The 25,133-nt window shown below is 51.6% G+C and overlaps 11 protein-coding genes across 11 annotated transcripts; 5 read left to right on the top strand and 6 right to left on the bottom strand.

The window, feature by feature from the left end:
* Positions 1-417: 417 nt before the first annotated feature.
* Positions 418-3,016, bottom strand: HETIRDRAFT_123078 (uncharacterized protein; the record flags this gene model as incomplete). Its single annotated transcript, XM_009548994.1, has 4 exons — positions 418-810; positions 872-1,251; positions 1,288-2,712; positions 2,959-3,016. The coding sequence occupies 4 exons, from the start codon at positions 3,014-3,016 to the stop codon at positions 418-420; spliced, it is 2,256 nt and encodes a 751-aa protein (XP_009547289.1).
* A 1,477-nt stretch (positions 3,017-4,493) lies between these two features.
* On the top strand, positions 4,494-5,010 carry HETIRDRAFT_320207 (uncharacterized protein; the record flags this gene model as incomplete). The annotated part of the gene is made up of 3 exons (XM_009548993.1): positions 4,494-4,548; positions 4,619-4,816; positions 4,877-5,010. Coding segments are annotated over 3 exons (387 nt in total), but the record flags the coding sequence as incomplete, so codon positions are not given.
* Positions 5,011-6,397: 1,387 nt separating this feature from the next.
* On the bottom strand, positions 6,398-7,829 carry HETIRDRAFT_434619 (uncharacterized protein). The gene is made up of 2 exons (XM_009548992.1): positions 7,758-7,829; positions 6,398-7,686 (listed from the first exon to the last, which is right to left on the bottom strand). The coding sequence occupies exon 2, from the start codon at positions 7,107-7,109 to the stop codon at positions 6,462-6,464; it is 648 nt and encodes a 215-aa protein (XP_009547287.1). The 5' UTR covers positions 7,110-7,686; positions 7,758-7,829; the 3' UTR covers positions 6,398-6,461.
* Positions 7,552-9,602, bottom strand: HETIRDRAFT_169311 (MAPKK-like protein; the record flags this gene model as incomplete). The annotated part of the gene is made up of 7 exons (XM_009548991.1): positions 7,552-7,686; positions 7,758-8,030; positions 8,088-8,212; positions 8,309-8,579; positions 8,643-8,832; positions 8,963-9,336; positions 9,417-9,602. 7 exons carry the CDS (start codon positions 9,600-9,602, stop codon positions 7,552-7,554), a joined length of 1,554 nt encoding a protein of 517 aa, XP_009547286.1.
* A 960-nt stretch (positions 9,603-10,562) lies between these two features.
* Positions 10,563-12,199, top strand: HETIRDRAFT_476210 (uncharacterized protein). The gene is made up of 5 exons (XM_009548990.1): positions 10,563-10,651; positions 10,710-10,827; positions 11,017-11,153; positions 11,591-11,838; positions 11,902-12,199. The coding sequence occupies exons 2-5, from the start codon at positions 10,796-10,798 to the stop codon at positions 12,091-12,093; spliced, it is 609 nt and encodes a 202-aa protein (XP_009547285.1). The 5' UTR covers positions 10,563-10,651; positions 10,710-10,795; the 3' UTR covers positions 12,094-12,199.
* A 303-nt stretch (positions 12,200-12,502) lies between these two features.
* HETIRDRAFT_319333 (uncharacterized protein) lies at positions 12,503-16,586 on the top strand (the record flags this gene model as incomplete). Its single annotated transcript, XM_009548989.1, has 14 exons — positions 12,503-12,524; positions 12,626-12,807; positions 12,896-13,316; positions 13,373-13,659; positions 13,730-13,945; positions 14,005-14,096; positions 14,168-14,266; positions 14,330-14,456; positions 14,524-14,690; positions 14,749-14,940; positions 14,994-15,077; positions 15,132-15,564; positions 15,619-15,840; positions 15,894-16,586. The coding sequence occupies 14 exons, from the start codon at positions 12,503-12,505 to the stop codon at positions 16,584-16,586; spliced, it is 3,237 nt and encodes a 1,078-aa protein (XP_009547284.1).
* A 140-nt stretch (positions 16,587-16,726) lies between these two features.
* HETIRDRAFT_320162 (uncharacterized protein) lies at positions 16,727-17,557 on the bottom strand (the record flags this gene model as incomplete). The annotated part of the gene is made up of 3 exons (XM_009548988.1): positions 16,727-17,031; positions 17,120-17,341; positions 17,407-17,557. The coding sequence occupies 3 exons, from the start codon at positions 17,555-17,557 to the stop codon at positions 16,727-16,729; spliced, it is 678 nt and encodes a 225-aa protein (XP_009547283.1).
* A 138-nt stretch (positions 17,558-17,695) lies between these two features.
* Positions 17,696-19,366, top strand: HETIRDRAFT_418550 (uncharacterized protein; the record flags this gene model as incomplete). The annotated part of the gene is made up of 4 exons (XM_009548987.1): positions 17,696-18,138; positions 18,191-18,391; positions 18,453-18,674; positions 18,760-19,366. The coding sequence occupies 4 exons, from the start codon at positions 17,696-17,698 to the stop codon at positions 19,364-19,366; spliced, it is 1,473 nt and encodes a 490-aa protein (XP_009547282.1).
* Positions 19,367-20,596: 1,230 nt separating this feature from the next.
* Positions 20,597-21,506, bottom strand: HETIRDRAFT_320366 (uncharacterized protein; the record flags this gene model as incomplete). The annotated part of the gene is made up of 2 exons (XM_009548986.1): positions 20,597-20,700; positions 20,756-21,506. The coding sequence occupies 2 exons, from the start codon at positions 21,504-21,506 to the stop codon at positions 20,597-20,599; spliced, it is 855 nt and encodes a 284-aa protein (XP_009547281.1).
* A 180-nt stretch (positions 21,507-21,686) lies between these two features.
* Positions 21,687-22,543, bottom strand: HETIRDRAFT_101688 (uncharacterized protein; the record flags this gene model as incomplete). Its single annotated transcript, XM_009548985.1, has 2 exons — positions 21,687-21,935; positions 22,001-22,543. The coding sequence occupies 2 exons, from the start codon at positions 22,541-22,543 to the stop codon at positions 21,687-21,689; spliced, it is 792 nt and encodes a 263-aa protein (XP_009547280.1).
* A 535-nt stretch (positions 22,544-23,078) lies between these two features.
* On the top strand, positions 23,079-24,897 carry HETIRDRAFT_385119 (uncharacterized protein). Its single transcript, XM_009548984.1, has 6 exons — positions 23,079-23,207; positions 23,311-23,809; positions 23,864-24,006; positions 24,062-24,316; positions 24,381-24,542; positions 24,605-24,897. Exons 1-6 carry the CDS (start codon positions 23,170-23,172, stop codon positions 24,747-24,749), a joined length of 1,242 nt encoding a protein of 413 aa, XP_009547279.1. The 5' UTR covers positions 23,079-23,169; the 3' UTR covers positions 24,750-24,897.
* The last annotated feature ends 236 nt before the right edge of the window (positions 24,898-25,133 follow it).

Below are 25,133 nucleotides of genomic sequence, written 5' to 3'. Positions count from 1 at the left end.
GATTGGCACATATGTTTATTCAGCGGCCTAGATAAGACTCACCGCCGGGGGCTCGTTTCGCGGGGCCCTTCGCGTGTGCCAAGATGAGAGCGATCGCAGGATCAGCCTTCAAGTAGAAAGCAAAGGCGATCTCACAGAAATGGCTACTGTCGCCTCGCAAGCTCGTTCTTGTCAAGATCGACCCGAGGAACCTGCGATTTCAAGCTATCTTTACTGCAATCCGTCCACATGATGCCGGAAGAGTCAAAATAGTATGACTTTCTCACGGTGGTAGGATTACTTCTCGGACATTGATCTGGACGGCTCCGACGGCAGCAGAGCGGTGGTCAATACTACTCTTTACGCTACTAAAGTTCGGGGTTCCATGTGGGGAATATGAATACTACGATAAAAGATCAGAAAAAAGTATCCGGTTGTTCAAGTCCGATTGACCAGCTTTTCCAAATCATACCCGGACGCAAGCTGAAACTCATCCGTACCCATGCTCCTCATCATACCTCCCTTCTTGACTGTCCTACCCTGCGCGCGCACTGCCTTCCGCATACGTCCCTCGGCATCGGCATCCTCTTCTTCGTTATCCCTGAATCTGACACCCTCCTTCTTTGCCTTCACTCTAGCTTGGCCGCGCGCCTTGGATTTAGCCTTGTTATTGGAGGCCGCGACTGCACTCGGTGCCTCGCGCAGTGCGAAGGCTTTGGCGAGATGACCCAGATGCAAGTGTCTAATGTGGAAGATGTGTTTTTCGTCAGAGGGATGTGTGGCGTATGCGCGCATGTGAGACTGGAACGCGCGTTTCGCGAGGTCAGAGTTCTAAGAGGCGGAAAAAAAGATCGTTCAATGTGTCGAAATCAGCTCAAGCGCGACAACGTACCGTCTTGCCCGCTAGAGTCCATCGCTCGAACGCAAGCTGGATCTCAGTTGCCCTCTCCTCAAACTCGATTCCAGCACCACCAAACCCTCTCTTGAGAATATCCTCAACTTTCACACTGTCTAATTTTATCACCTTCCCCTTACTACCGTCCTCCTTGTCGGCCCCCTTCATCCTCCCTTCAACCCACTCGACCCATGACGCCTCACTTGGGGCGACAATACTCCAAGCCTCGCCCCCCTTACCCGCACGCGCCGTGCGGCCCACGCGATGCACATACTCTGTCGCTCCTCCCTCGGTCGGCAAGTCATACTGCACGACTGCGCGCACAAGAGGCAGATCAAGACCACGCGAAGCAACTGAAGTACACAGAAGTACGGAAGCTTTGGATGGCGCAGGCTTCGTGGAGGCAGAAGCGCTCTGAAATGCTGATGGAACTGCGGAGAACCCGCGGAGGGATGCGAGACGGGTTTGAAGGGGGAGCGAACCATGTAGCCGAAAGATAGACGTCTCTGGAAGCAAGGGCGATCTTGCCTCGATTTTCTCTTCCACATGCGCATTTCGCTTGCTGCGCCCCTCGGGCACCTTCTCGTCACTCTGACTGCTATCGTCACTATCACCTTCCTCGCCTACGTCCAATTCTGAGTCGGAATTTGAGTCAGAGGCCGAATCAAACGAAGCCTCGTCGCCGCCCATACTGCACCCGGTGAGAAGTTTCCAGTGGAAGTCAACAGAGTCCGTGCAGCTCAGGAATACGATGATTTTGGACCCTCGTCTGGCATTGGCTTGTGCGAGCAATGAGCGAAGAAGAGCGATGAGAGTAACGAGACGCAATTTGAGCGGGACCACCATGTACTTTTGGGAGAGTTGGGATGGGGGAGTAAACTTCTCAGCGATAGGCTGACAGTCCTTCGTTGTAGCACCTGTGGACGGTGTGGGCAAGGGGATGTCAGCCTCGGTTGCCCTTACCATGATTGGAGTCCTGAGCGTCGTCCCAGCAAGCTTTTGCACATCCTCCTTCATCGTCGCTGAACAGAGGATCGTTCTCCGCTCCCGCTCCCAATCCCACCCGCCCACCTCTTTACTTTGCCCATCCTTCACAGCTTGCAGCGCCAACTTCCTCCTTCCATCCAACCCCTGTACAATTCCCTTCACCGTCTCCTCAAACCCTAGCTCCATTAGTCGATCTGCCTCGTCTAGCACCAGCCACCGACACTTCCCAACATCCAATGCAACCGTATTTTGCAAATGATCAAGTAGTCGTCCAGGCGTTGCGACGAGGATAGGCACACCCCGACGCAGCCTTGCTTTTTCGTGTGCGCGGGTCGCGCCTCCCGTGAGTAAACCAGAGACGAGCCATCTTGTAAGCCGTGTCGATTCTGGCGCGGTCCCGTCAGTGTCCTCCGCCGTGCGCAAGCGCATTGTCAACAGCTTTGTCAAAACATCAGATATTTGAGTTGCGAGTTCACGAGTGGGCGCGATAATTATTGCAAGCGTCCCAATCGATCTGTCGATGTACGAATTCGAGCTGAGGGGGAGTAGATCCTGTATTATGGGTAGCAGAAACGAGAGCGTTTTGCCTGAACCTGTTTGAGATTGAATGAATACATCCTTGGAAGCAGAGTTAGAGATGATTGCAGGAAGCGCTGCACGCTGGATAGACGTCGGCTTCTGGATATCCATTTTTGTGGAAAGGTGGGTCGCGATCAGGGGGTCGATGCCGAGACCTGTAAAGGTGGAAGAGTCAGTCAAGGGCGCATTGCTTGGCTTTTCGATGACGTTGGGTGCAGATTTTACTGCAGATTGATCGATTTTTGGATTGTATGAAAATAGGGAGGATATAACTTGTGTGGGTGCGCGAGGTTTGAATGGTACATGTTCGGATGCCGAGGTCGAAGGGGCGTGTGAGAGGTGCTCGGATCGAGGTCGCTTTGCAGGACGAGAGATGTCTGGTTCACCAACATGCGGTGAAGATGTGGACTTTTCATCCGGCCGTGTCTTGCGTTTTGCGACTCGTTTGGCTTTTAGTCTACGTTGGAGCCAGTCTATAGTTGAATGGCGAGAACGGTAATTGACAGGGTAAAGCTTACCTGTCTGTCCATCTCCCACTTTTCTTTCCGTTAGATAGCTTGAGGGGCGTATGGTCATCGACCGAGAGATTGAGAACTAAACCGTCGTCCATTTGTTCTTCAGGGCGTTTGCAAACAGAAATATTATTGCCCACTGGGATAGATGTCCGGTATATGCCGGGCAGATCTACATAGCACGATCGTATGTGTCAGCATTCCCAGGCACGTTCAATAGCGGCCAGTCCTGGCCAATCCCAATTCCCAAGTCATGTCGGAAGGACGAAGGTCCCAGTAGGTCCCAGCGCGCGTCGCGCAAGCCCACCTGTCCACGACAGCGTGCTGAATCCAGGAACGTTGAGGAGAGGTATGCCATTCATTTTCAACGGGGCCGTTGGCGGGTCTCATCTGACATAGCGATCGCCAAGGTGCCCACAGAGACGACGGCCCTCCCTGGCCCTCCCCAGCCCCCTGATATATTGTCGGACTGCGCAGGACGATCGCCGATCGTAGCCACTCTCCCCATAGCAGCTAGAGATAGTCTAAAGATTTGCTTTCCAGAAACCCAGCCTCGTTATCCTTGGCCGCTGGCCGGAAAATCTATGTCTTTCTTTTCGCATCTTCCGCCCCGGGAACTCCGAACCAAGCACCATCGATGTTCTTTCCGCCTCCTGCCTCCGACTATCGTACTCATATGGGTCGAAGTGAGGACGGTTCCAGCCTTCCTCGATATCGAATACCATACGTGTGACTGTGGGTGCACTTCTATCGATTTGGGCCGATTCGCAAGTTACACTTGTGACTTGTCAATTGCTTTCTTAATTCCACCGAGCCGAGATATCTTGTGCATATGCACACCCACATCATGTTCATATCCCACTAGCCGACCATCTCCATTTGTACAAGTCTCACGAGGTCCAGATATCTCAGGTAACTCCAGGTAACCGCTCCTGTGTCTCATGCCCCTCGTTCTGAGCGCGCGGTTACGTTGGAGAAGGCAGGCACTTTGATACGACTCCTTGGCGCGCGTAAACACATGTACATTTGGATCTCATGCCATGACGGTGGGTGTGGGTGCAGTCTTATACTTAAACAAACCGGAGCAAGTCAGCGATCAAGTTCACGTCTGATTGAGCTTAAGACCTCTCGATCCCTCTCGATCTACGGCTCCTGTCAAGGTGAGTTTCCTTATAAGTCGATTACGTTAGACCATTTCAAGCGTTTCCCGCAGCCATATAGCTCTCGTGCGTCCGAATGACCTCTTGGTCGTTCGTCCCTTGGATCAAACTCCTTTGATACACACCTCGTCCTTTAACACCTATTTTCGGACAGACAGACTTATGATTGGATTTTCTCTGACCCTCTAAAACGCCATGTCTACGGCTCAGCTACCCTTCAGTACCGTTGAGATGTGAGTCACTCGGCCGCTTGTGCTTCAATCATATCTAATCAATCTGAATATCCTAATCAATCTGAATATCCTTAGATTCACACCACAGGTCCGCTTCATCCTCTATTTTCCTGATCTATACACTAAGAGGCGCTGGATTTCACCATAGATATTGGGCTTGGTGTTCAATTGGGGGCTGCTTGGAGTGCTCAGCAGTCAAGTCTGTAAGTTAAGACCTACATATTCAATGCGGACGTCGAGACTTGTGTTTTGAGTTTGTCATTCATTTCTTAGATATATACTACCTCCGATACCCGAAAGACAGCTGGAGGATCAAGTCACTCGTGTATGGCCTGTGCATAGCGGAGGTCATCCAGACGAGCCTACTTACCCATGATGCTGTGATCGTCCTCGGACGTGGATGGGGAGATATTACGGTCGTAACTGACATGCACACTTTATGGTTCAGCGGTGCAATCATGAATGGGACAGGTCAGTCTCCCTAGTCTTCTGATGCGTCTCCATCTCACTTTGAACTCTTACCTCGGTCAGCGGATGCTATCGTACAGCTCTATTATGCCTGGCGCATTTTCATTTTGAGCAAGTCCATCTTTTTCACCGCAATCATCGTCTTAGTATGTAACACTAGCAGAACTTCAAACTCAATGTGCGCGATTGCCTGCTAATATCTCTGTTCAAAGGTTACATTGACGGGATGTGGCTCTGCCATCGCCTTGGGTATCATTATAAAGGTCAAGCTCCATAACAGCAACGTCGGTCTTCAGGACAAGACTTTGGCCATCACCACCGTATGTCTATTGCGTATATGCTAACTATCACGCTCTGATGCACCTATTTCTTCAGGTTAATTTGCTAGGCAGCGCGGTTGCCGACATCATCATATGTGGATACATGGTCTACTTCGTGCGTTCTCAAAAGCAGCTCGATCATCTTGTCACACTCAGACCATGACTTCAGCTCACCCGGATCAAGAAAAATACCGCGTACAGGTCTACAGAGGACATGGTTACCAAGTTGCTTCGCCTTACCATTGGCACAGGTTTCCTCACGAGTAAGTCCTCTCACCCCTCTCCCTAGCACTTGCGCCGATTGGTCATTGGCCTAACAACAGTGACTGTCGCTGTCGTTGAGGCTGTCCTTTTCCTGGCGTACAAAGATGACACTTATTACATGTGCCCTGCCGCGATCATTGGCAAGCTCTACTCGACATCCCTCCTGGTCCTCCTCAACAGTCGCGTGTCTCTTCGGACCGCAGGCTCGACGCAAACGTACATCTGGGAGCACGAGGTCGGCAGCGTTGCCACGGCTAGCCGCAGAGGAGCGAACAGCGAGCTTGTCTTCGTTCGCCCAGGTTTCAGCGCGTACCGGCCCGCCAATGAACACCCAATGTCCCCTATCAGCGGCGCCAATGTGGACCTTAATGTCCCTTGGGACGTGCACGTTCCATCTGACAGCATCTCGATGACCAACTTGACCGTGCGTAGATTCAGACCTGCTGTGTCGCCGACCTAAATTTGACGATGATGTGATCATGCAACAGGGAAAACAAAGGGAGCGTGTTGACCTGGGAAGATCTTCAATTCACGATTGGGATGATGTCAAGAGACAGGAAATGATGGCCTGATTTCCGCTATAGGCGAGAACTCTGTTGTTTCTATAGCTCGCATGGGCAAAAATGGATTCTGAAAAGCCCTATCTTTATCATACCAGTAGGTCTTGCCTTCCCCTCAGTCCCTTTCGTTGGTGTCATCTCCATGTACAAGTCAGGTCAGGTCCCAGTGTCACAATTCCTTATTACTTGCGGCAATTTAGACCTACGCCTATATTCTTACTATTTACACGTGTATTGTCTCGTACTAGTGGTTGCGAGCTCGGAGTATATTGTCAAAATGGGCAGCGAAGTTTCCACTAGTTTGTTCAGATGGCCAACAAAAGACTGCGACCGCTTATTTGAACTACATACGCTTCCAAGTTTCACTGCTAGGGCAACTCAATAGCCACCGTACGCGCGTCCTACCCGCGCTGAAACCTGACGTGAAATATTTTTCTATACAAATAGATGCATGAAAGCAAAGCAAAGCACAGCAGATACCCCTCTATGTAATCGATCAGCGTTTCAACATCCAGCCCCAAAAACACATAACCACCACAACCGAGAGCAGAAAAGAAGAAAACCACTGTCCCAGCCACCACTGCTACCGCACCGCCGCACGATCGTGTTTGTGCGCAGCATGTGCACGACAAAAACCCCAACAAAACAACATACAACTCCAGCCGCTTTAAGTGGTGACGAAGGATCGCGATGCATCGGTGCCGGAATGCTGCAAGCGAGGGATTCATATGATGACATATAGGCATGCACCTGGCATGCAACTACGGACGACAGTATCCAGCTTGTTCCTGCAAGAGAATCCGTTTCATCACCGCCTCCAATCGCACTGCAACCCGCATGCGAGCGTCCTGTTCCTATGTCCAACCACCAAAAGCGAAGCTTGAAAGCATCACAAAGCGAAAAATGAAACCAGGAGCGCGAAAGGAAGTACACAAATACCCGCTCCGTGATTCCCACTGCAATGCGCCTAGACAACATCAGCAACCACAGCCACAACAACAACAACAACAACAACAACAACAACAACAATAACACCAGGCCATCAAGATCCAGGCGATGAGACAAGACAAGGCGCGCGGGCAAGAGCAGGCGCAGCGCTCGTCGGGGAGGGGGGAAGGAGAGTGGTATATACAACGCCGACGTCCAACGCATGCCACGAACGTCAAACTTTAGCCGATTATGTCGACGAAACTGGATGAGAAGGGAACAATCGGGGAGAGGAAAGAATACACGTGTGTGGGCGCGAGGAAGGGGGAGGTGAACTGGAGGAGGTCAGATGAGGAGGGCGCAAGTCGTCGGTCAGTTTCGTGTCCACCACGGAGCGATCCGATGTGACGCGTTGGGGGTTCCCCAGCCCCCGGAAACATCACGCGCTCTATCCGTCCGAAAGCCCTCTACTCTCAGCACATACTCTCAACCCCAAACACGCCGTCCGATCTGTGCTTCCACAACTTGGTGGACTGCAAAAGATTTCCAGCCTTATAACGAACGGCCCGCCCGTCCCGGACCGCAGAACCGTGAAACCGCACAATTTCCTCCCCTTCCGTTGACCGTTCTGTCCAGCTTCGCGAACCAGATCGAAGGCATTCTATGCTCAGGAAGATTCGCCCGCAGCCGTGTTGACGGCAAGAGCAGTCTCCTTCTGAGCCTCGCGCCACGCCAGCGCGCGCTTGACCCAGTCACGCATATCGACCTTGCGTCTGGAGTCGTCGAGCAAAAAGCTATGTTCCTATACATGCCCAAAGGCAAGGCATTAACAACTTATTGAACAACAGAAATCGCCAACACGATAACACGCACCAGCAACTCTGCGTAACTGGCCCTCCCCTCAGGTCGTTTAACCAGACAGCACGCGACCCAGTCCCTCGCGCTCTCCGAATATGTGTCAGGGAGTTCCGGCGGATCGCCATGCACAATGGCCGTCAACTGAGCAAATACGTTTGAGTATGTCTCTGGCGGGTATGGGTACTGCCCAATTGCGATTTCAATTGTCGCCAGGCCAAGCGACCACACATCGGACGAGACAGTGTATGTGGTCAAGGAATTCTGCGACTCGCCCTGAATACGTTCCGGCTGTATGAAAGATGTCAAGATCATAATGAAAGTGGCAGGCGAGGAAGAAATACCCACGGCCATGTAGCTCTGGCATCCAATGTTTGTTTTAGCGAGGGATTTCTCGAGCTGCCCGGATACCCCAAAGTCACACAGTTTGATCTCGCCCTTTTTGTTGACAAGCACGTTCGTAGGCTTCACATCTATCGTAGCAAAGAAGGTCGGAAGCATACATGTCGAGCATGGAATCGATCAGTAATTATGACCTCATCGGGCACTCAAGGACAAACAACGCGCACCTCTGTGGATGATCTGAAGGTTGTCCTTCAGGAATTTGAGTCCGTGCACCATGCTACTCACAATGCGTCCCAAGACATCTTCGGGTACACCGGCACCGCAAAGTTTGTCGAGGCTGCCAGCGTCCATGTACTCCATGCAGTAATAGACGCACGATTCGATGAAAAAGGCGCCGTAAAACTCGATGATGGAACGGTGTATCGCCCGATGAAGGATATCGAGTTCCATGATGATCGCATTAAGCTTAGACTCGTCTAGCTCCAAGCGAATCTCCTACAAGCATAAAAGGGTACTCTTGTGAAGTTTGAGGCCATTATTAGACGAAAATTTGCACACCTTCATTGCCATCGCGACGTTTGTTGGTTTGTGTAAAACCCTCTGAACGGTCCCGTAGGCTCCGCGACCGAGCTCGTCTTCTAGCTGCAGCTGGTTCATATTGATCGTGAACGACGAACCGTTCGAAAAGTCAACACCAGACGCATGCAGGACGGCTTTGCCGCCAAAGTTCAGCGCGCCTGAAGGGTCTCTGTGCGAGAAAAAATACGAAGTGCATTATGGCAGATACCGACGAGCCCGCGCGATCACACAAAGAAGGACACGATCAGACAGCGCAACGACATGAGCGGACGTAACAGAAACACAGGACGCAGACGTACACAATCTTCCCAAAGTTGGAGAATGGTGTTCCGAGGGCCGCCTGTGGCCGGCGTGGTGGCCACTCTTGATTCCTAGCCAAGCTCGGCGCGCCTGCACCCAAGCCGGCACCAGCAGCGCCAGCGGTAGAAGCGGATGAGTCGCCGGTAATGTCGCTCAGTTTGAAGCCTGGCTTGTTCCGGCGGGAGCCTATAGCGCCGCCCCTGAGAGCCGGAGGCGTTGCTCGTGTAGGACTACCGTTGGGTGGTACTGGGGAAGATGGAAACTGTCGGAATATCGGATTCGAGGACATCGAGTCATTGAGGGCTGCGCGTTTGAATGCAGATGTTGCGGCATCCATGCTCGGGACGGGGGATTGGGAAGCCCGGTTTGCCATCTAGAGCGGGTGGATCAGCGATCGCGACGGCGGGTACGATAAAGAGTCGGAGAAGATGAAAGTGTATGCTGCGAACTTACCGCAGCCATCTTGGCCTGGAGGGATGGGGGGATGGGCGTTGAGCCCGGTGTGCGATTTATAAGTAGGCTGGTGACCGAGCGTGGAGCACCTGTAGAGTTTCGCGAAGAGGCGGGAATTGCTGGGGTGCGTGTGCGGGGCTGCCCATCTGAGCTGGAGGGGGAGACGGAGGAGAGATTATCAGACATGGTGGTTGTGGGCAGAGGGAAGAGGGCACAAAGGAGCCGTGGTTGGGAGACGGACGAGGTAAAAGTAGAGTTGACGGCCGTGGATGACTTCATTCTTTTCGCTCGTTATTCTCTGGCTTTCCGGGGTCCCTCCAGTAAGTTACCCGTCTACAACGTAGCTCTCACGAGGCTGAGATCCACTCGGAGATCATCTACGACCAATCTCCTCTACACTCCTCTACACAAGCCATGAGACGCCGTGGCTACGATGGCTGCCACGTAATACCGCGCTACTATGCCTTGACTAATTCTACGATCACTCACAAGGGGCTCCCCGTCTACCGAAGGTGATCTCTACTGCTTTTGAGGTGAGGCCGTTCTCCTGAACCAACTTCCGCACTTCTACCACCCAACCATTGACAAACGCATTTCGCGACCGATCGCGGCTGAATCTGGCTGAATTCAGTATGGACCTCTCGGATGGAGGATTTTGGTTGTCAAGAAGCCCAAATTCGTCATGTTGTCCCGGTGCCAGTCGACGGTTGGTTTTCTTGTCCTGCATGTACTGTAAGTTTACAACCTGCCTTCGTGTCAGCAAAATTTACACCTGGATATTAGATAACAGTGTTGGAAAGGTCTGTTCTAATGTTGACGCTCGCTAACACAGCTGAGCAAGGCGGATAAGAAACTTAGAAACATCAACCTGAACCAGACCGCATCGTTCATTGTCAACTCGCTGACTCTCCCTTGCCACTTGATCGCAGTCGACCCCAAAAGACAAATCACTCGAGGGACATCTATACACAGACGAGACGAGATTTATGCGAAGATTCTTCTGGATAATACTTCTCAGCTGTGTTGATGTGTAAATAGCAATGATGTGATCGCAAAGAACAGAGCCACTGACACGTGGTCCGGTATAGATTCGTTGCGATTTTCGGGGTCCTTATCCTACTGGTCCTTTGCAGACAGCTCAGTTTCTGAAACGTCAGTAAGGCCTGAATGAACTCTTGGGTCTTTTCTAGACAAAGAATCATCAAAGCTGGCGATCTTGACAACCTTTTACTCTTGTATGTTCTCTTTCTGCCTTGCCTTGATCCGCACGGAGCTGAGTATAAAGTTTTGCAGCCATCCTCATCTTCATCATCATCCTCCGCCTTGTCTACACCCGCCTGCGCCGCCTGCTCTCAGGCTCGCACAGCACGGAACTATACATGTCGATCCTAGTAAAATGGGGCCGTGAACGGTACGTTCTGTGTTCCGGAGCATCTTCCCCACTTCTCCAGCTGCCAGTGATGATGACGTCGACCGCCACCTGACTGACCGCTCCACTTTCTATGCTTTCTCTATCAATACGATCCATCAATCCACCGCGCGATGTCACCCCCTACCTCGTTCCTTCGGCCTGCTATTCATGTTATCTGGACGTTCAAAGGCTACACTTTCCCCTCCCCGCGCTCGACACGAAGCTCGGAGCCCTCCGTAACACACTCGCGGAATATACCCACCTCCCTTCGAGTTCATTCAAACTGATACACGCAGGTGCTGTGATGAAAGATGATAACGCACCCTGTGAGTCAATTTGATACCTTGTTCTCGCTTCTCCGTTCCTGGCTCTTCCGTATGGCGCTCCACGACGCCCTCATAAGACAACCTTCGTGTATGGATCATCTTATGGGGGCTATGTTTGTCCTCCTCCCAAATGGCTGTGCCTCTCGAGCTCCATCCCCCCTGAAAAACACGTTTTGGCTCCCAGTTATGACGCCCCACAGCGCGTTTGAGTGCTGAACCCGTCGCACACGATGGTCAGTTCTCATCGTACCCACATGTTCCTATTCCACGGATTGCATCGCCACGGGTCAGCCGTGCAATTGAATCTATCAGAATTTCCAAGCTATGTCGCACCACCTCTCCACATCCGCGGCCTTGCCTTTTTTCCGCGCGAACTCTCAATGAGCATGAATCACTGACACGCGACTCTCCATCCTCTCCCCATGTATCAAATATAGTGTCCGCGTACGGAATACACGCCAACAGTACCATCCTCCTTCTCGACTCGACGCCTCAGGCAGCCGCCGCATCCTCGCCTAACGCATCTACAGCCTCCTCGAATACCAAAAAGGTGCCCGCGCATCGCGAGCCAAAAACTGAGGCTAGTACGATCTCTCAGATCCGTGCAGAGCTTGATGCCGTGCAGCAAACTCTCGAGCCTGGCGTCGACGGGTTTTTGAATAACATTGGGGCGCCTGAGAGGTCGGTCACTGATGCCGAGGGCGACCAACATCGTGCGAGCGATGCCCCTGTGCCATTCACCCCGCAGGACCCGGCGGCACTGGAGGCAGAACACCGACGGTTGGGTGAGCTGCTCTTGCAGGCACTGCTCCGGCTCGACGCGATTGGGTTCGAGGGCGGATGGGAGGACGCGCGGCGGGAGCGGAAGGGCGCAGTCAAGATTGTACAGGGGCTCCTAGATCGCCTTGACGTAGGTTGGAGGGCGCGTGCACGGGCTTAAACCAGAGATTGAGCTGCTGTTGCTGTGTGTGCCTTGAAAATATGTTGAGTGCCCGTAGATGCGGTTAATTACGATGTCATGTCTGATATTGTGCCTTAGATTTGCTAGAGACGCGTTTCGCTTATTTATCAACTCTCTTGTGCATTATTGGAAGGCTTTTCTAGATGCAGTCCGTAGCTGCTGTGTGATGTGCAAAACTCGCGACAACACTGAATACTTGAGCAATGTGATAATTGACAATGCGGGGATTGCCGGCCAGCCAATCTGGGAAGGCAGATAATTACCTACACGGATCCGCTCGCATCTCCTCCCAGCACCGAGTCATCCTCGTTCCTTACAACAACAAAAATCCAGCTTTGTTTCGTCTCTGAACTGCCAAAGGATCTGATATTCGAGATTCGTTCTCGCCATGTCCTTTCCCGCCCACGATCGTGCGTAGATTTCGCATGTCTAATAGCAAAAGTTTCGAACTCACTCATACATGGATCGAAAACACTCGTATCGGCTCGTGTTCTGTTGTTGAGAACCATAGTATCGACTCCGTTCAACTTTGCAAAAGAAGAGGAAAATGTGTTGAAGTTTTGGAAGGAGATCGATGCGTTCCAGACAAGCTTGAAGCTGTCTGAGGGCAGACCTGAATACACTTTCTACGACGGCCCTCCTTTCGCGACTGGTCTGCCGCACTATGGCCATCTACTCGCTGGAACCATCAAGGTGCACCTCGTTATATTTCTATATCTCTATTTTCACGCTCACTTCAAGGTCTACACTCCTCTCATCTATCGCATTTTTGCACCTTTAGGACATAGTTACGCGCCATGCACATGTATCAGGGCACCACGTCGTCCGCCGATTTGGGTGGGACACGCACGGGCTCCCTGTTGAGCACGAAATTGACAAGAAGCTCGGGATTACCTCGCGCGAGGACGTCATGAAGATGGGCGTCGCCGCGTACAACGCAGAGTGCCGCGCCATCGTCATGCGGTACGCGGGCGAGTGGAGAAATACTGTCGAGCGCATGGGCCGATGGATTGACTTTGACAACGACTACAAGACGCTCAATCTCAGTTTCATGGAGAGCGTGTGGTGGGCGTTCAAGCAGCTGTATGACAAGGGGCTTGTGTACAGGGGGCTTAGGGTTATGCCTTACTCAACTGGCCTACTAACGCCGTTGTCAAACTTTGAGGCCGGCCAGGACTACCGCGATGTCAGCGATCCAGCAGGTCAGCAATGTCGCTCCTGTTTCAACGTGTGAGACATGTTATGACTTTGATTACAGTCACCGTGGCTTTTCCCTTGGTTGACGATCCAAAAACCTCATTGCTTGCTTGGACGACTACGCCTTGGACGTTGCCGTCGAACTTGGCGCTTTGCGTTCATCCTGAGTACACGTACATCAAAATTCACGATGAGGCACGCGGCGAGAATTTTATTCTGCACGAAAAACTTCTCCGCACACTCTACAAAGATCCGAAGAAGGCCAAATACAAGAAGCTCGGACAGTTCCAAGGCGCAGACATGAAGGGCTGGAGATATGTACCGCTATTTGAGTACTTCACAGATCAGGTCAGATATCTGTTCTTTATTGTCTCCGATTTTATAGACATTCAATCGATATATTCTAACTATCAAATAGTTTGAGGATAAGGCATTTAGGGTACTCGTCGATACTTATGTCACAGATGAGAGCGGTACCGGTATCGTGCACCAAGCACCTGCATTCGGAGATGACGATCATCGCATTGCCATCGCACACGGGGTCCTGCGCCCCGACGAGATGCCGCCTTGCCCCATTGATGACGCGGGCAAATTCACGAGCGAAGTACCGGAGTTTGCTGGCCAACATGTCAAGGTGGGCTGCGAAACTTTAGTTGTGGATCACTGGGTCTGACCTGTGCTGCTCGTGACCAGGCCGCAGACAAGGACATTCAAAAGGTACTAAAGGCCAAGGGTCGGCTGATCGTGCAGTCGACGACTCAGCATTCGTATCCCTTCTGCTGGAGGTGCGCTTGCATCTGCATTTCTGCCGTACGACAAGACGCTAAGCATGTACTCTCAACTTTCAATTGCATAGATCAGGAACACCCCTCATCTATCGGGCCATTCCTGTCTGGTTTGTCCGCGTACAACCTATCATCGATCAACTCGTCGATAACAACGCAAAAACGAGATGGTCAGTACTCGTATCCATCCAAGGCTGACCAGCTCGATGCGCTAATGCCTCATCATTCGACAGGGTCCCCCAAAGTGTCGGAGACGGGCGGTTCGGTAACTGGCTTGCCAATGCCCGCGACTGGAATATCTCGCGGAACAGATACTGGGGAACGCCGATTCCGCTCTGGGTCTCCGACGACATGGAGGAGGTACGATTTTCCTTGAGGCATGTCGTTTCGCGATGAGCCATCAAATTTATACGGCATGCCATGGTAGATCGTCCCCGTCGGCTCGGTTGAGGAACTCGAGAAGCTCTCCGGAGCTACGGGTATCACGGACTTGCACTCGGACAAGATTAACCATATCACTATACCCTCGCAAAAGGGTAAGGGCCAACTGAAGCGGATCGAGGAAGTTTTTGATTGTTGGTTTGAGTCTGGCAGGTACGGCGCAATAACTTTCGTTGCCTGCTGCTTATTAAAATCAGTGACGAAACTTCAGCATGCCATATGCGCAATTACACTATCCATTCGAGAACAAGGAGCTTTTCGAGAAGTCATTCCCTGCCGACTTCGTCTCGGAAGGCATCGACCAGACTCGAGGGTGGTTCTACACTCTGCTTGTCCTCTCAACGCATCTGTTCGGGTCGGCACCGTGGAAGAACTTGATTGTGACTGGCCTGGTCCTGGCTGAGTAAGTCTTCACGTTGGAGTGAGCTATCGTCCAGGAATTTACAAATGGCATAGAGATGGCAAGAAAATGAGCAAGAGTCTACGGAATTATCCCGACCCTAACCTGATCATCAATATGTATGGTGCCGACGCGACAAGGTGCGAGAAATCTACACATGCGAACTCTACATTCTGACGTGGCTTTCGAGTTAGAATGTTCCTTGTCAATTCGCCTATCGTTCGTGGTGACAACCTCCGTTTCCGCGAGGCAGGCGTGCGCGAGGTCGTCTCACGAGTGCTTTTACCGTGGCTCAACTCATTTCGCTTCTTCCTCGGCCAAGTCGCCCTGCTCAAAAAGACGACTGGCCACAATTTCCGCTACGACGCGCATGCGCCTGTCTCAAACAACGTCATGGATCGTTGGATCCTTGCACGGTGTCAATCACTCATCACGCTCGTCAAGGAGGAGATGGAGGCTTACCGCTTGTACACCATCATCCCCCGGCTGCTTGAGCTCGTCGACGAGTTGACGAACTGGTATATCCGCTTCAATCGCAGGCGGTTGAAGGGCGAGGACGGGAAGGAGGACACCATTGCGGCGCTGAACACGCTATTCGAGACACTGTTCACACTGTGCAGGACCATGGTCAGTTTGTTAGTATTTCTGCAACGTGCGCGTGTTGCTGATACCATCGTACAGTCGTCATACACACCTTTCTTAACTGAGAACATCTATCAGACTCTCCGAACGTTCATCCCGGAGGACCCTAAAGCGGGTGACACGCGTTCCATTCACTTCTTGCTCTTCCCCGAAGTCAAGGCAGAGTATTTCGATCCCGTCATTGAGCGTCAAGTCAAGCGGATGCAGACCATAATCGAGCTTGTACGAAATCTTCGCGAACGCCATAGCATCTCTCTCAAGGTGCGAACAGAGTACCAGACAAGCCATTTGACAATTTATTCATATATTTTCAGACCCCGCTCAAGGAACTCCTTGTATTCCACGCGGACAAAGAATACTTGGACGACGTCAGGTCATTACAGAGATATATACAGTCGGAGCTCAACGTGCGCGACATCGTTCTCACCTCGGATGAGTCCACATCCGGTGTACGATATCGTGCCGTCGCAGACTGGAGCATTCTCGGCCGAAAATTGCGGAAAAACCTGGCTATCGTGAAGAACGCGCTCGAGCATGTGACCAGCGATGAGGTGAAGACGTACGTGGCGACAGGGAAGATCACAATCGCGAATATCGAGCTCGTCGAGGGCGATTTGACTGTGCAACGATACATCGAACTTCCCGCGGGAGCTGAGGCGCAGTTTGCGACGCACACTGACAGCGATGCGGTCGTGCGGCTCGATATCCAGGTGCATCCGGAACTGGCGGGCGAGTGGCTCGCTCGTGAGCTGATCAACCGGGTGCAAAAGCTGCGGAAGAAGGCAGGGCTTCAGGCGACGGATGATGTGGACGTGTTTTATGCGCTCGAGGAGGGTGCAGGAGAGGATCTGAAGGACGCGATCAAACAGCACGCGGAAGTCATTCGGAAGACAGTGAGATCTGTGCCTGAAGATGTGGCGAAGCGGAGCAAGGTCGCTGAGCTGTTGATCGAGGAGGAGCAGGAGATCGCAGAAGTGAAATTCATGCTGTCGTTGGTGCGGTCGTGATGTATGGACCGAGCGATCACAGAACTGTGGGTATTGTATAGGGAAAAGAGCAGATGTAAATGCAATTGTGTCTATCTAGAATACATACAGGGGTCGAATATGTTGTTTTGAGTATTGAAGTAGATTGGGTGGACTGACAATCATTTCTTCGATGTGCCGAACCCGCTGAAGCCCATCATGGACATCATATTGTCGCCGTCTTGATTCATTGTTGTATCCTGCGCGAGCTCGAGGCGCGCCTTGTCTCGCTCAGCTTTCTTCTGAGCTTTCTTCTCTGCACGAGCGGCAAGTTCTTTATCGCGAATCTCGGTGAGTCGCTGTTCAAAGTCAAAGGCTTTCGCATTGGATGCTTCCTTCGTCTTTTCGCGCAGATAAGCAATGCGCGCGCGAACTTGCTGAACGGTTGATCGCTCAATGCGCGTTGTCTGTCCCAGCGCACGGAGATCTGCGGCAGAAGCCGTAATTCCGTTCAATTCAACAGATTCAGACATGGAGACAGCAGAGTCAGAGAGGGGGGTACGGGAAGCACGTACGCGCTCGGCCATTGATGTGGTCCAAGTAACCTACACTGTCTTTGTAGGTACGATTGCAGGTGTCACAGTAGAATCCCGGTTGCCCTGGTCCACGTCCGCCAGGGTTCTGTACAACCATCGTCTTTCCCAAATTCTTGTCTAGCTCGAGGTCATGTTCGCGACGTTTCATGAGCTCTGTAGGTTTTGGGAGATCCTGTTTCTTCCCGCGCAAGGGTTTCTTTCCTATGCAGAAGGCATATATGTGTGTAAATTATACCAGGCAGCTGAGTGAAACGTAAGGGACGAACCTTGCTTCATACGTTCTTCATTCTCCTTCATACGGTCTCTCTCTTCGTCATCCTTCTTCTTTGCCCTCTCCGCATACTCCTCCTTATCCCATTTTCGTCGGAAGTCGGTGTCTGCAGCTTTGTTCCCATACGCGCCCTGCTTGTCGGCCATTGCGACCGTGGAGTGACCGTGGTGGCTGACTGTGAAGAAATTGGCGGTGGCTGAAAGCATCGACCACGAACATCATCATCAGGGCCTACAACCGATGCCAGTGTTACAGTAACACCACGACGACTGCCACCCACGACAATGAGCGATGACATAGACAACCTCTCCTTCGTCGTCGGCTTCCCTCTTCCCTTCCGCGTTCTGTGCCTCGTTGGCCTCGGTATTTTTGGTTGGGCTACGAACCTGCACGGCCTCAGTCTCTTTGGCATTGATGCCGCCAGCGCACTCGATCTTCACACAACTCACGATGGACTAGGTACACCGATAACGGATCATCGATGGCACAGTGGCTTCAAGTTCATTGAGGACCCGTGGATATACTACGCTCCTGTGTATCGACTGTCTGCGTTATATGCCTCGTTCTGTTTTCTCGCTTGGGTTCTCTACCATTCTGCCACGCACACCAATCCTGCATACGCCGATCCGTTCAAGTTTATACCCGCCATCTGCGCGCTCTGCGTGCTTATAGCTCTTCTTACTCCTCAGAATATCATCGAGAAGCGGGAACGGGATGCTTTCCTTCTGTAAGTCCAATTTCCGATACTAGTGTTCTTCGTATTCAACCCTCCCACACAGTTCTATTCGGAGATGTCTCTTCTCTCCACTCAACCGTCCTATATTCTTTTCTGATGTAATATTCGCCGACGTCTTTACTTCTTTTGCAAAGGTGCTCGGCGACGTCTGGCTTTCTATCTGTATGCTACTTCCGGGCGGCAGTCTACTTGCCCTTCCACCTCAAGATGGTTGGTCCAGATGGATCTTGCCTGCTCTTATGAGGTGAGCGCGCTTCAACTAGAGCAGGAAATTGAATTACAACTCGAATGCTCGGGATCCACAGCCTCCCATATCTAATTCGTCTACGCCAATGTTTAATCGAATACGCGCACCCATCCAATATCAGCCGTCGTCCACTCTTCAATGCGCTCAAGTACGCATCTTCGTTCCCCGTTATATTCCTCTCCGCAGCACAACGCCTCGTTGTATCGGAACTCGTAGCTGCAAAAGGCGACCAAGCCACTCATGAGGCATGGCACGGCGAACACCCCCTTTTCCGATTATGGTGAGTCGATAACTTACGGTCGTGCACACACTCAAATGAGTGAATATCATGTTTGGATCTTCCGGCTAATCACGTTGAAATCTAGGCTGCTGGCCGCACTGGTTAATTCACTGTATTCATTTTGGTGGGATGTCACCAACGATTGGGGTTTTGACCTTTTACGGCCAAACGTATTTCCCAATAAGCCTTCTCGTCCGCAATCTCTGCCTCGTCCCCTCGTACTCCCAACTCTTCACGAACGCTCGGAATCTCTTACGAGTGTTTCTGGACTGCTCACCACAAACTCCGTAGCTCACTCGCCGCATCATACTTCCCCAGTTCCCCATTTGCACTCGACGCATCCATATGGGCTACGCCCGACCCTCCTTCTACCGCTCCCCGTCTATCCCTTCATCATCTTTCTCAATCTTATTCTGCGCCTTACATGGGGTATCAAGCTCTCGAGCCATCTACACGCACATATGCAAGGCGACGGCTCAGCGTTCATTTTTTGGATCGAGATCGCGGAAATATTGAGGCGGTGGGCTTGGGTGTTTGTACGTATTGAATGGGAGATAGTGAAGCGCGCACAGGGTGGTGGCAGTGGAAAAGGCGGTAAGATTAGAGATGGACTCGATCCAGATGCCGACGATAGAGAGGACAGTTATGAGATGGTTTTCGATTCTACTCATAGAGAGGCAGTTGATCCATGATGCCCAAGACAGTAGGTCGCAGGCTAGTACTTCGGTTTACAGAACGCTGCCACTAATTCGTTTCGCAACCCACTCTAGTGCATGATCAATGTGTGCGAGTGAATGGAGCACATCGATGCCTGAGCTATTCTCTGCTGCAAAGACACGTTTATGCCGTTGGTATGCCTAGTGATGATAATCATCATAGACGTCATAATGGCTTTCCGAAAAAAACGCTTCTTGGTCGGCGTGTATACCTGGTATCCATAGGACCAACTCTCACTTTCCAGACATGCCAGCGTAGTCTTGGAATAACCGTTTGTGCCCAATATCAATAATTTTATGTTCGTCGAAAAATGGTCTTCTTCGGTTTTGCTTGTCGAGTCGTACACCGGTCTTAAATCTACGCCAAAAGTTATCTAAACTTCCATTGCCCTTGTTCGTTGTCTTGACCGTGTCCACGACAATTCCCCCCACCCGCCGTCGGCGACGCCACCCGCGACGCACGAAGGTGAGGATATCGCCACTAAGCACTCTATCCTCATGATTCAATTCTACTTGATGTTGTTTCCGCCGATATTTTACACAAGGTCTGCTAACATACGGTCGATGCTGCGAATTTAACAATATGGCTCTGGAAATTCATCTGAATCTCACATGCGCGTGTACAGGGTGATTTTCTCACTTTCGATGCGCATCTCTTCGGCAGTTGATAGTTGGGCTTTGGCCACTTTTCTCTGACAAATACCTTTCTACCAAAGTGGACGGCAGGATTGAAACGAAGGGCTTTCTAGTGGCAAGAGTATATAAACTTTGACCGAAAGAGTTGGAGCTGAACATATTTCGCACCATCAAGCTCTCAACTAAGCAAGCGTTAAATTGTAAGAGTACTTTCAGTGTTCGAGGCCCACTTTCGAATGCGGTTGGGAGGTGAAGCCAGCGCAGGCACCAATCTACGCCGGGTTTGAAATGGAGTGGTAAACCTTTGCAAACAGCCTGAATGTCTAAGACAAGATCTCGGTGGGATTCATAGAATAGTAGGTGTTTGACAGCGTAGAAGCGGCGCTTATCAGGTGAAATCCTGCATGTGGCACAGCAGCTTGAACGCTTGATGTTGGAAGCCATCAGTGGCCCAAAATCTCGCAAAGTACCATTAACTATTATACACACGATCAGCTTATGCCTTCAGAAAAAGCTAGTCAGAACCATTCGGCAAGGAAGAGAGTACTAGATCGATACACCTCAATGTTCTCAACTCTGATGTAGCTTGGCTGCAATTGGTGCTGGTGAACTGACCGCCTCGGGAAACAGCAATAGTGGTGCCTGCGAGGCAGCGAAGCCGAGAACGCCGAGAACTGAGATTGTGGTCAGACCCTTCGATGAGAAGATAGATGCAAGATAAACACGCACGGAAGCCAGACACTTTTTCCACAGGCGAGTGATAGTACACGCTCGTCGTCCAGTTGGCAAACAACCACAACATGATCAACGAAACACTGAAGACGACGCCGAGCAGATGGGCCTGCGACCACGCAGTGCGAGCCCGGAACGAGGCGCGGACCTGGTCCGCCAGAAAGAGCGTGGAGAGCGTAAGAAGAAACACGTGGCCGGAGACGTCATGGCCTCTTCGCAAACGCGGCACGCCGGCCCATTTCTCCAGCAGTGCAGAGGCGTTGGGGACGGGGGGGAACAGATCTGGGTGAGTCGATGGGGAAAGACGGGCATGCGTAAAGCAGTACTCTTGATCAACGGGCACATACGCGCCGTCCGGCCCTGGAAGGTGCAGGACACATTCGCCCCCGGACACGACAATGAAGCGGTCGATGAGAGCGGGTCCGAAGAACCATGTTGTGAAAGCAAGCCAGGTGAAGGTGGCGAGCAGGTACTGAATGGTACGGCGCGCCCGGTGTGTCCTTGGAGGAGATGTAAAGATATGAAGGATGAAGACGGCTGAGGTCCACCCCCAGGCGCGCTTGATGAAGACGGTGTTGAGTGGATTCGATTTGGAGGCGAAGTAATGAGTTTTGTGGAGTGGATGGGGAAGCGCGGTGAGGAGGGGGTTTGATGTATCGAGGTAGGTATGATTTTTTACGGAATGTAGTGTTCCAATGAGAACGACGAGGAAAGAAAGGATGAGTGCGACTACACGGAGGTCCGTCATCGTGGTCGTTGTGTTGAAAGCTGTGTATTGTCAAGCCTCCCAGCATCACGCCACGTGGTAGCCTCCTTTGCTTAACACCTCTACAATCCTGCAGTGTATCCTGCAGTGGGATCCCTCGGCCTTCATTCGCTCATTAAAATTGCGATTTCGATAAATTGCACCCATAATGTACACCGCAGCTCAATAATCTGACCATGTACCCAGTCCAATGATACCAATCCAACCTCCGAACCCACTCTTCGCATCTCCCCTGTAATTCCCTAGGAGGAGATGTGCGACGCATCCACCCATGCCTTCCCCACCATCCATGAAGAAGTAATATTTGTCCTGTAATATAGAAAGTAAGCTTGTCAGTTTCTCCAGCTCTGGGGTCGACGATGGCCTGAAGGATGGCGGTAGGTAGGTAGATTGAAGGTCGGCATGCTGAATCTGAATTTTAGGGCAAATCAATGCAGATTTGACAGACAAGTCGTTCAGTATAGAGGATGACATACCTTTCTGTTGTTTTGAGACCAATTCTGCAGCCCCAATGCTTGAAGAACATCGGTTTCTCTTCCTGGCCCATATTCTCCTTGACCCAACCAGCATGCAACATCGCCAAATTCGTCACTCTCGCTGCCCTGACCTGCGAGTACGCTCCCACATGCGTTTTCGTTTGCGACTGCGTTTGCGGCGAGAGTCAGGCTGTGTAGATACGTCTGCACCTCACTGGGAACCTGATCATCGGATGCGGATAGGAAAGGCGCCGGTTGCACATTCAATTGAAAGGAAGATTGCTGGTATAGCTGAGCAAGTGTTTGTTTTATCGCGGATGCGGTTGAGGCTGGGAGCTCTAGAGAATTCGAGGCCGACAACATGACAAGAGCAGGTGGATGAGGAACGGACGTAGAATGGAGCTTGTTCAGAGTAACAACACGAGAGAACCGTTGAGTTGCTGGATTATGTCGGCGCTGAGGTATAATGGAGCAAACCCGGAGCGATATCGATGACGTAGGCCGCTGCGAAATGGTGGCGATGACAATCCGGTTCATAGACATCAAGCCTTCTTTGAGAGACTTTTCAATTGAAATCCACTCTGATCTCAACCGGCTCGAACAACAATTGCGACCGGGATGGCACAAAAAAATCGGGGAGGCGTCGAGGAATTCGAGACGAGAAAGTTTTTGCAGACGTTGGTCCGTGACGTGAACAATAGGAGATCGGCATCACCTTCGCAAGACTCCTGCAGAGTCCAGAACTATTCCAGACGACGTGGACAGATTGACACCAGCTGGCAACTAACCGTTTGTGATGTACTCGTAGAGCACTTTGCTAGACGGCCTAGATGTGGAAAATTTCACCAAGATCTGCTCACAAGCAATCCCCACGACGAGATGCTTCAAGATGAAGCCTCATATGAGACGAACAGCTATGGTATAGCATTGTGTATTGGGGTTGTGGATTTAGGAGACAAGGACTGTGCTGAGTGCTGAGCGCTGAGCGCTGATTGGACGACAGTGGACCCATGACTTCCACGTGTCGAGATATACCTTTTTCGGATGCCGAAAGCGTACGCAAGGTTAGACCTGGTCAAACGGTCATACCAGACTTTCTCTTCACACCAACATCCACGCCCAACGATCTTCCTCTTCCGCTGGAAATTTGGCTCGACCGCAGCGCTTGCATGATCCGGTCAATAGGTAGAAATGGCGCAGTTGAGAGGTGAGCACGGACCATCGCTCCCCGAATACATTTTTGTGAGGCTTGTACTGGTACTAATGATGTTTCGCTATTTTATTTCTCGGACTCCTGAACGGTATGTTAGGTCTCTCGCGACGCAACGTCGTGGTTCTCTCTTTGTACACAGGCAATTTCGCGGGCATGTCGTTGGCTATGATGTCTCCCTGACCACAGGCATCTACTCACCCGGCGCGCTTACCCACCCTCATTTCGCTCGCCTGCTTTCGTCATCTACCCAGCCGCCTATTGTCCAGAAATCTCCTCCCGCTACGCCATCGCAGCCTGCCTCGCTTTTACCTACGTCACGGAAACCAAAGGTCGAGCTCAGGCCCGGTCCCATCAAGCCTGCAGCGAAATCCAGCACACGCTCGGATTTGAATACGCCCTCGGTCTCCTCGAAGTTGCCGACTTCCTCAACTCAACAGTCCACCACTTCTTCGACACCTGCCCCTTCGACCTCGTCGTCGATTCTTGAGACGACACGGCAAGACTTGATTCATGCGCACACACATGGCATTATCCCCCCACCGCCGCCAGATGCAGGCCGCGTCCAGAGGATGTGGCACCAGCTGAAGGAGATATTTGTATGTTCATAGGCTGCGCCTTTCGTCATAATCTCATGGTTTATCTATGAATAGAAATTTTATGTGCGAGGGATGAAGATGGTCAACACACACCGCGTACAGGCGAACGAGATGCGCCAGCGAGTTAAATCGGGTGGTCCACCTCTGTCGCGCTGGGAATCGCGCTTCGTGGCCACGTCTCAGACAGATCTTCTTAAGTAAGTTTCTTTTTTTGCTATGCATGTAGATGTATGTACAAATTGACGTCTACAGACTTGTACCCTTCGTCCTGATCGTCTTGATTGCTGAGGAGGTTATACCCCTTATCGTCTTATACGTACCCTCCATGCTCCCATCAACGTGCATCATGCCTTCGCAGCGCGAACGTATCGAGAACAAGCGGCGGGACAAGCAGCGCGTATTCGTGGAGACCATGCAGGATGAGTTGGCGATGATAAGCAAGGTCAGCCCGATACACGTAGCCCTGTCGTCTGTCACAGGGAGTACCCCTCTACTTGCGCTGTGTGGGTGAGTAGCAGTTTGTTTTGGGGTTTATCATGGGACTAAATGCTTATGATTCGGATCCTCACAGTGTGTTTTCCTTGTCGACAATGGGACCACCGTTTATGCGCCGGCGGCGGTTGCAACGACATCTTCGGGCTATCGCCGCTGACGATGCCCTCCTCAAACAGGAGGGTATGGGCGATCGGTTGACCCATCCAGAACTTCTTGAAGCTCTCGAGCAGCGCGGAATGTAGGCGTTCATGCATCTTCTCCTCTGACAACAGACTCTCACTTACATTGATTTTGGACTAGTGTCACTGCCGGTGCCAAGCTGCCCGCCTTGAAGTCGAGTCTGCGGTGGTGGTTAGAAAACGTTGACAAGAATGACGAGGGAGATTCCATCGGCCGGCGCATCGCACTCGCCGCAAGGAGTGCTGGTGTGAGCAGCAAAGCATGATTCATGCTTGCTCTGCGTTTCATTTGTAGGGTCGCTTGATTGTAGCGGGCGTAAAGTCGACAGATATAGATCATACATGACAGTTATTATTTAATGTATATTGCACGCTCACATTACTCATCTCTATCGTCCGGACTGTCTTGAGAACACACTGGCTACTGACGCTGAAGCTTTTCTTGAGTTTATGTTGAAAGTCGGGCGACAGTCACGTGTGAACTTGAAGGATTCGGTGATACGCCGACACTGCATTGTCGAGCTGGCTCTGTCCTCGTTTCAAACTGGCTGCGCTAACGAATCACCATCCTCTCACAAGACAACGAGAGTCCAAGGCGAACTCTCGCTCACCGAACCTTATCCTTGCATAGGCTATGCTCGGACGCAGCC

Source organism: Heterobasidion irregulare, assembly GCF_000320585.1.
Source record: "Heterobasidion irregulare TC 32-1 unplaced genomic scaffold scaffold_06, whole genome shotgun sequence".
Classification (NCBI taxonomy): Eukaryota; Fungi; Basidiomycota; class Agaricomycetes; order Russulales; family Bondarzewiaceae; genus Heterobasidion; species Heterobasidion irregulare.
The sequence above is the reverse complement of the archived record's forward strand: the minus strand, read 5'-3'. Positions and strand labels throughout refer to the sequence as shown.

Coding starts and splice junctions, on each gene's coding strand:
- HETIRDRAFT_434619 (XM_009548992.1), bottom strand. CDS start 7,109: ATGCGTTGGACGTCGGCGTTGTATATACCACTCTCCTTCCCCCCTCCC.
- HETIRDRAFT_476210 (XM_009548990.1), top strand. CDS start 10,796: ATGTCGATCCTAGTAAAATGGGGCCGTGAACG. Junction 10,828..11,016: donor GTAAAATGGGGCCGTGAACG/GTACGTTCTGTG, acceptor GGACGTTCAAAG/GCTACACTTTCCCCTCCCCG. Junction 11,154..11,590: donor GAAAGATGATAACGCACCCT/GTGAGTCAATTT, acceptor TATCAAATATAG/TGTCCGCGTACGGAATACAC.
- HETIRDRAFT_385119 (XM_009548984.1), top strand. CDS start 23,170: ATGATCCGGTCAATAGGTAGAAATGGCGCAGTTGAGAG. Junction 23,208..23,310: donor AGAAATGGCGCAGTTGAGAG/GTGAGCACGGAC, acceptor ACGGTATGTTAG/GTCTCTCGCGACGCAACGTC. Junction 24,317..24,380: donor CCTCTACTTGCGCTGTGTGG/GTGAGTAGCAGT, acceptor GGATCCTCACAG/TGTGTTTTCCTTGTCGACAA.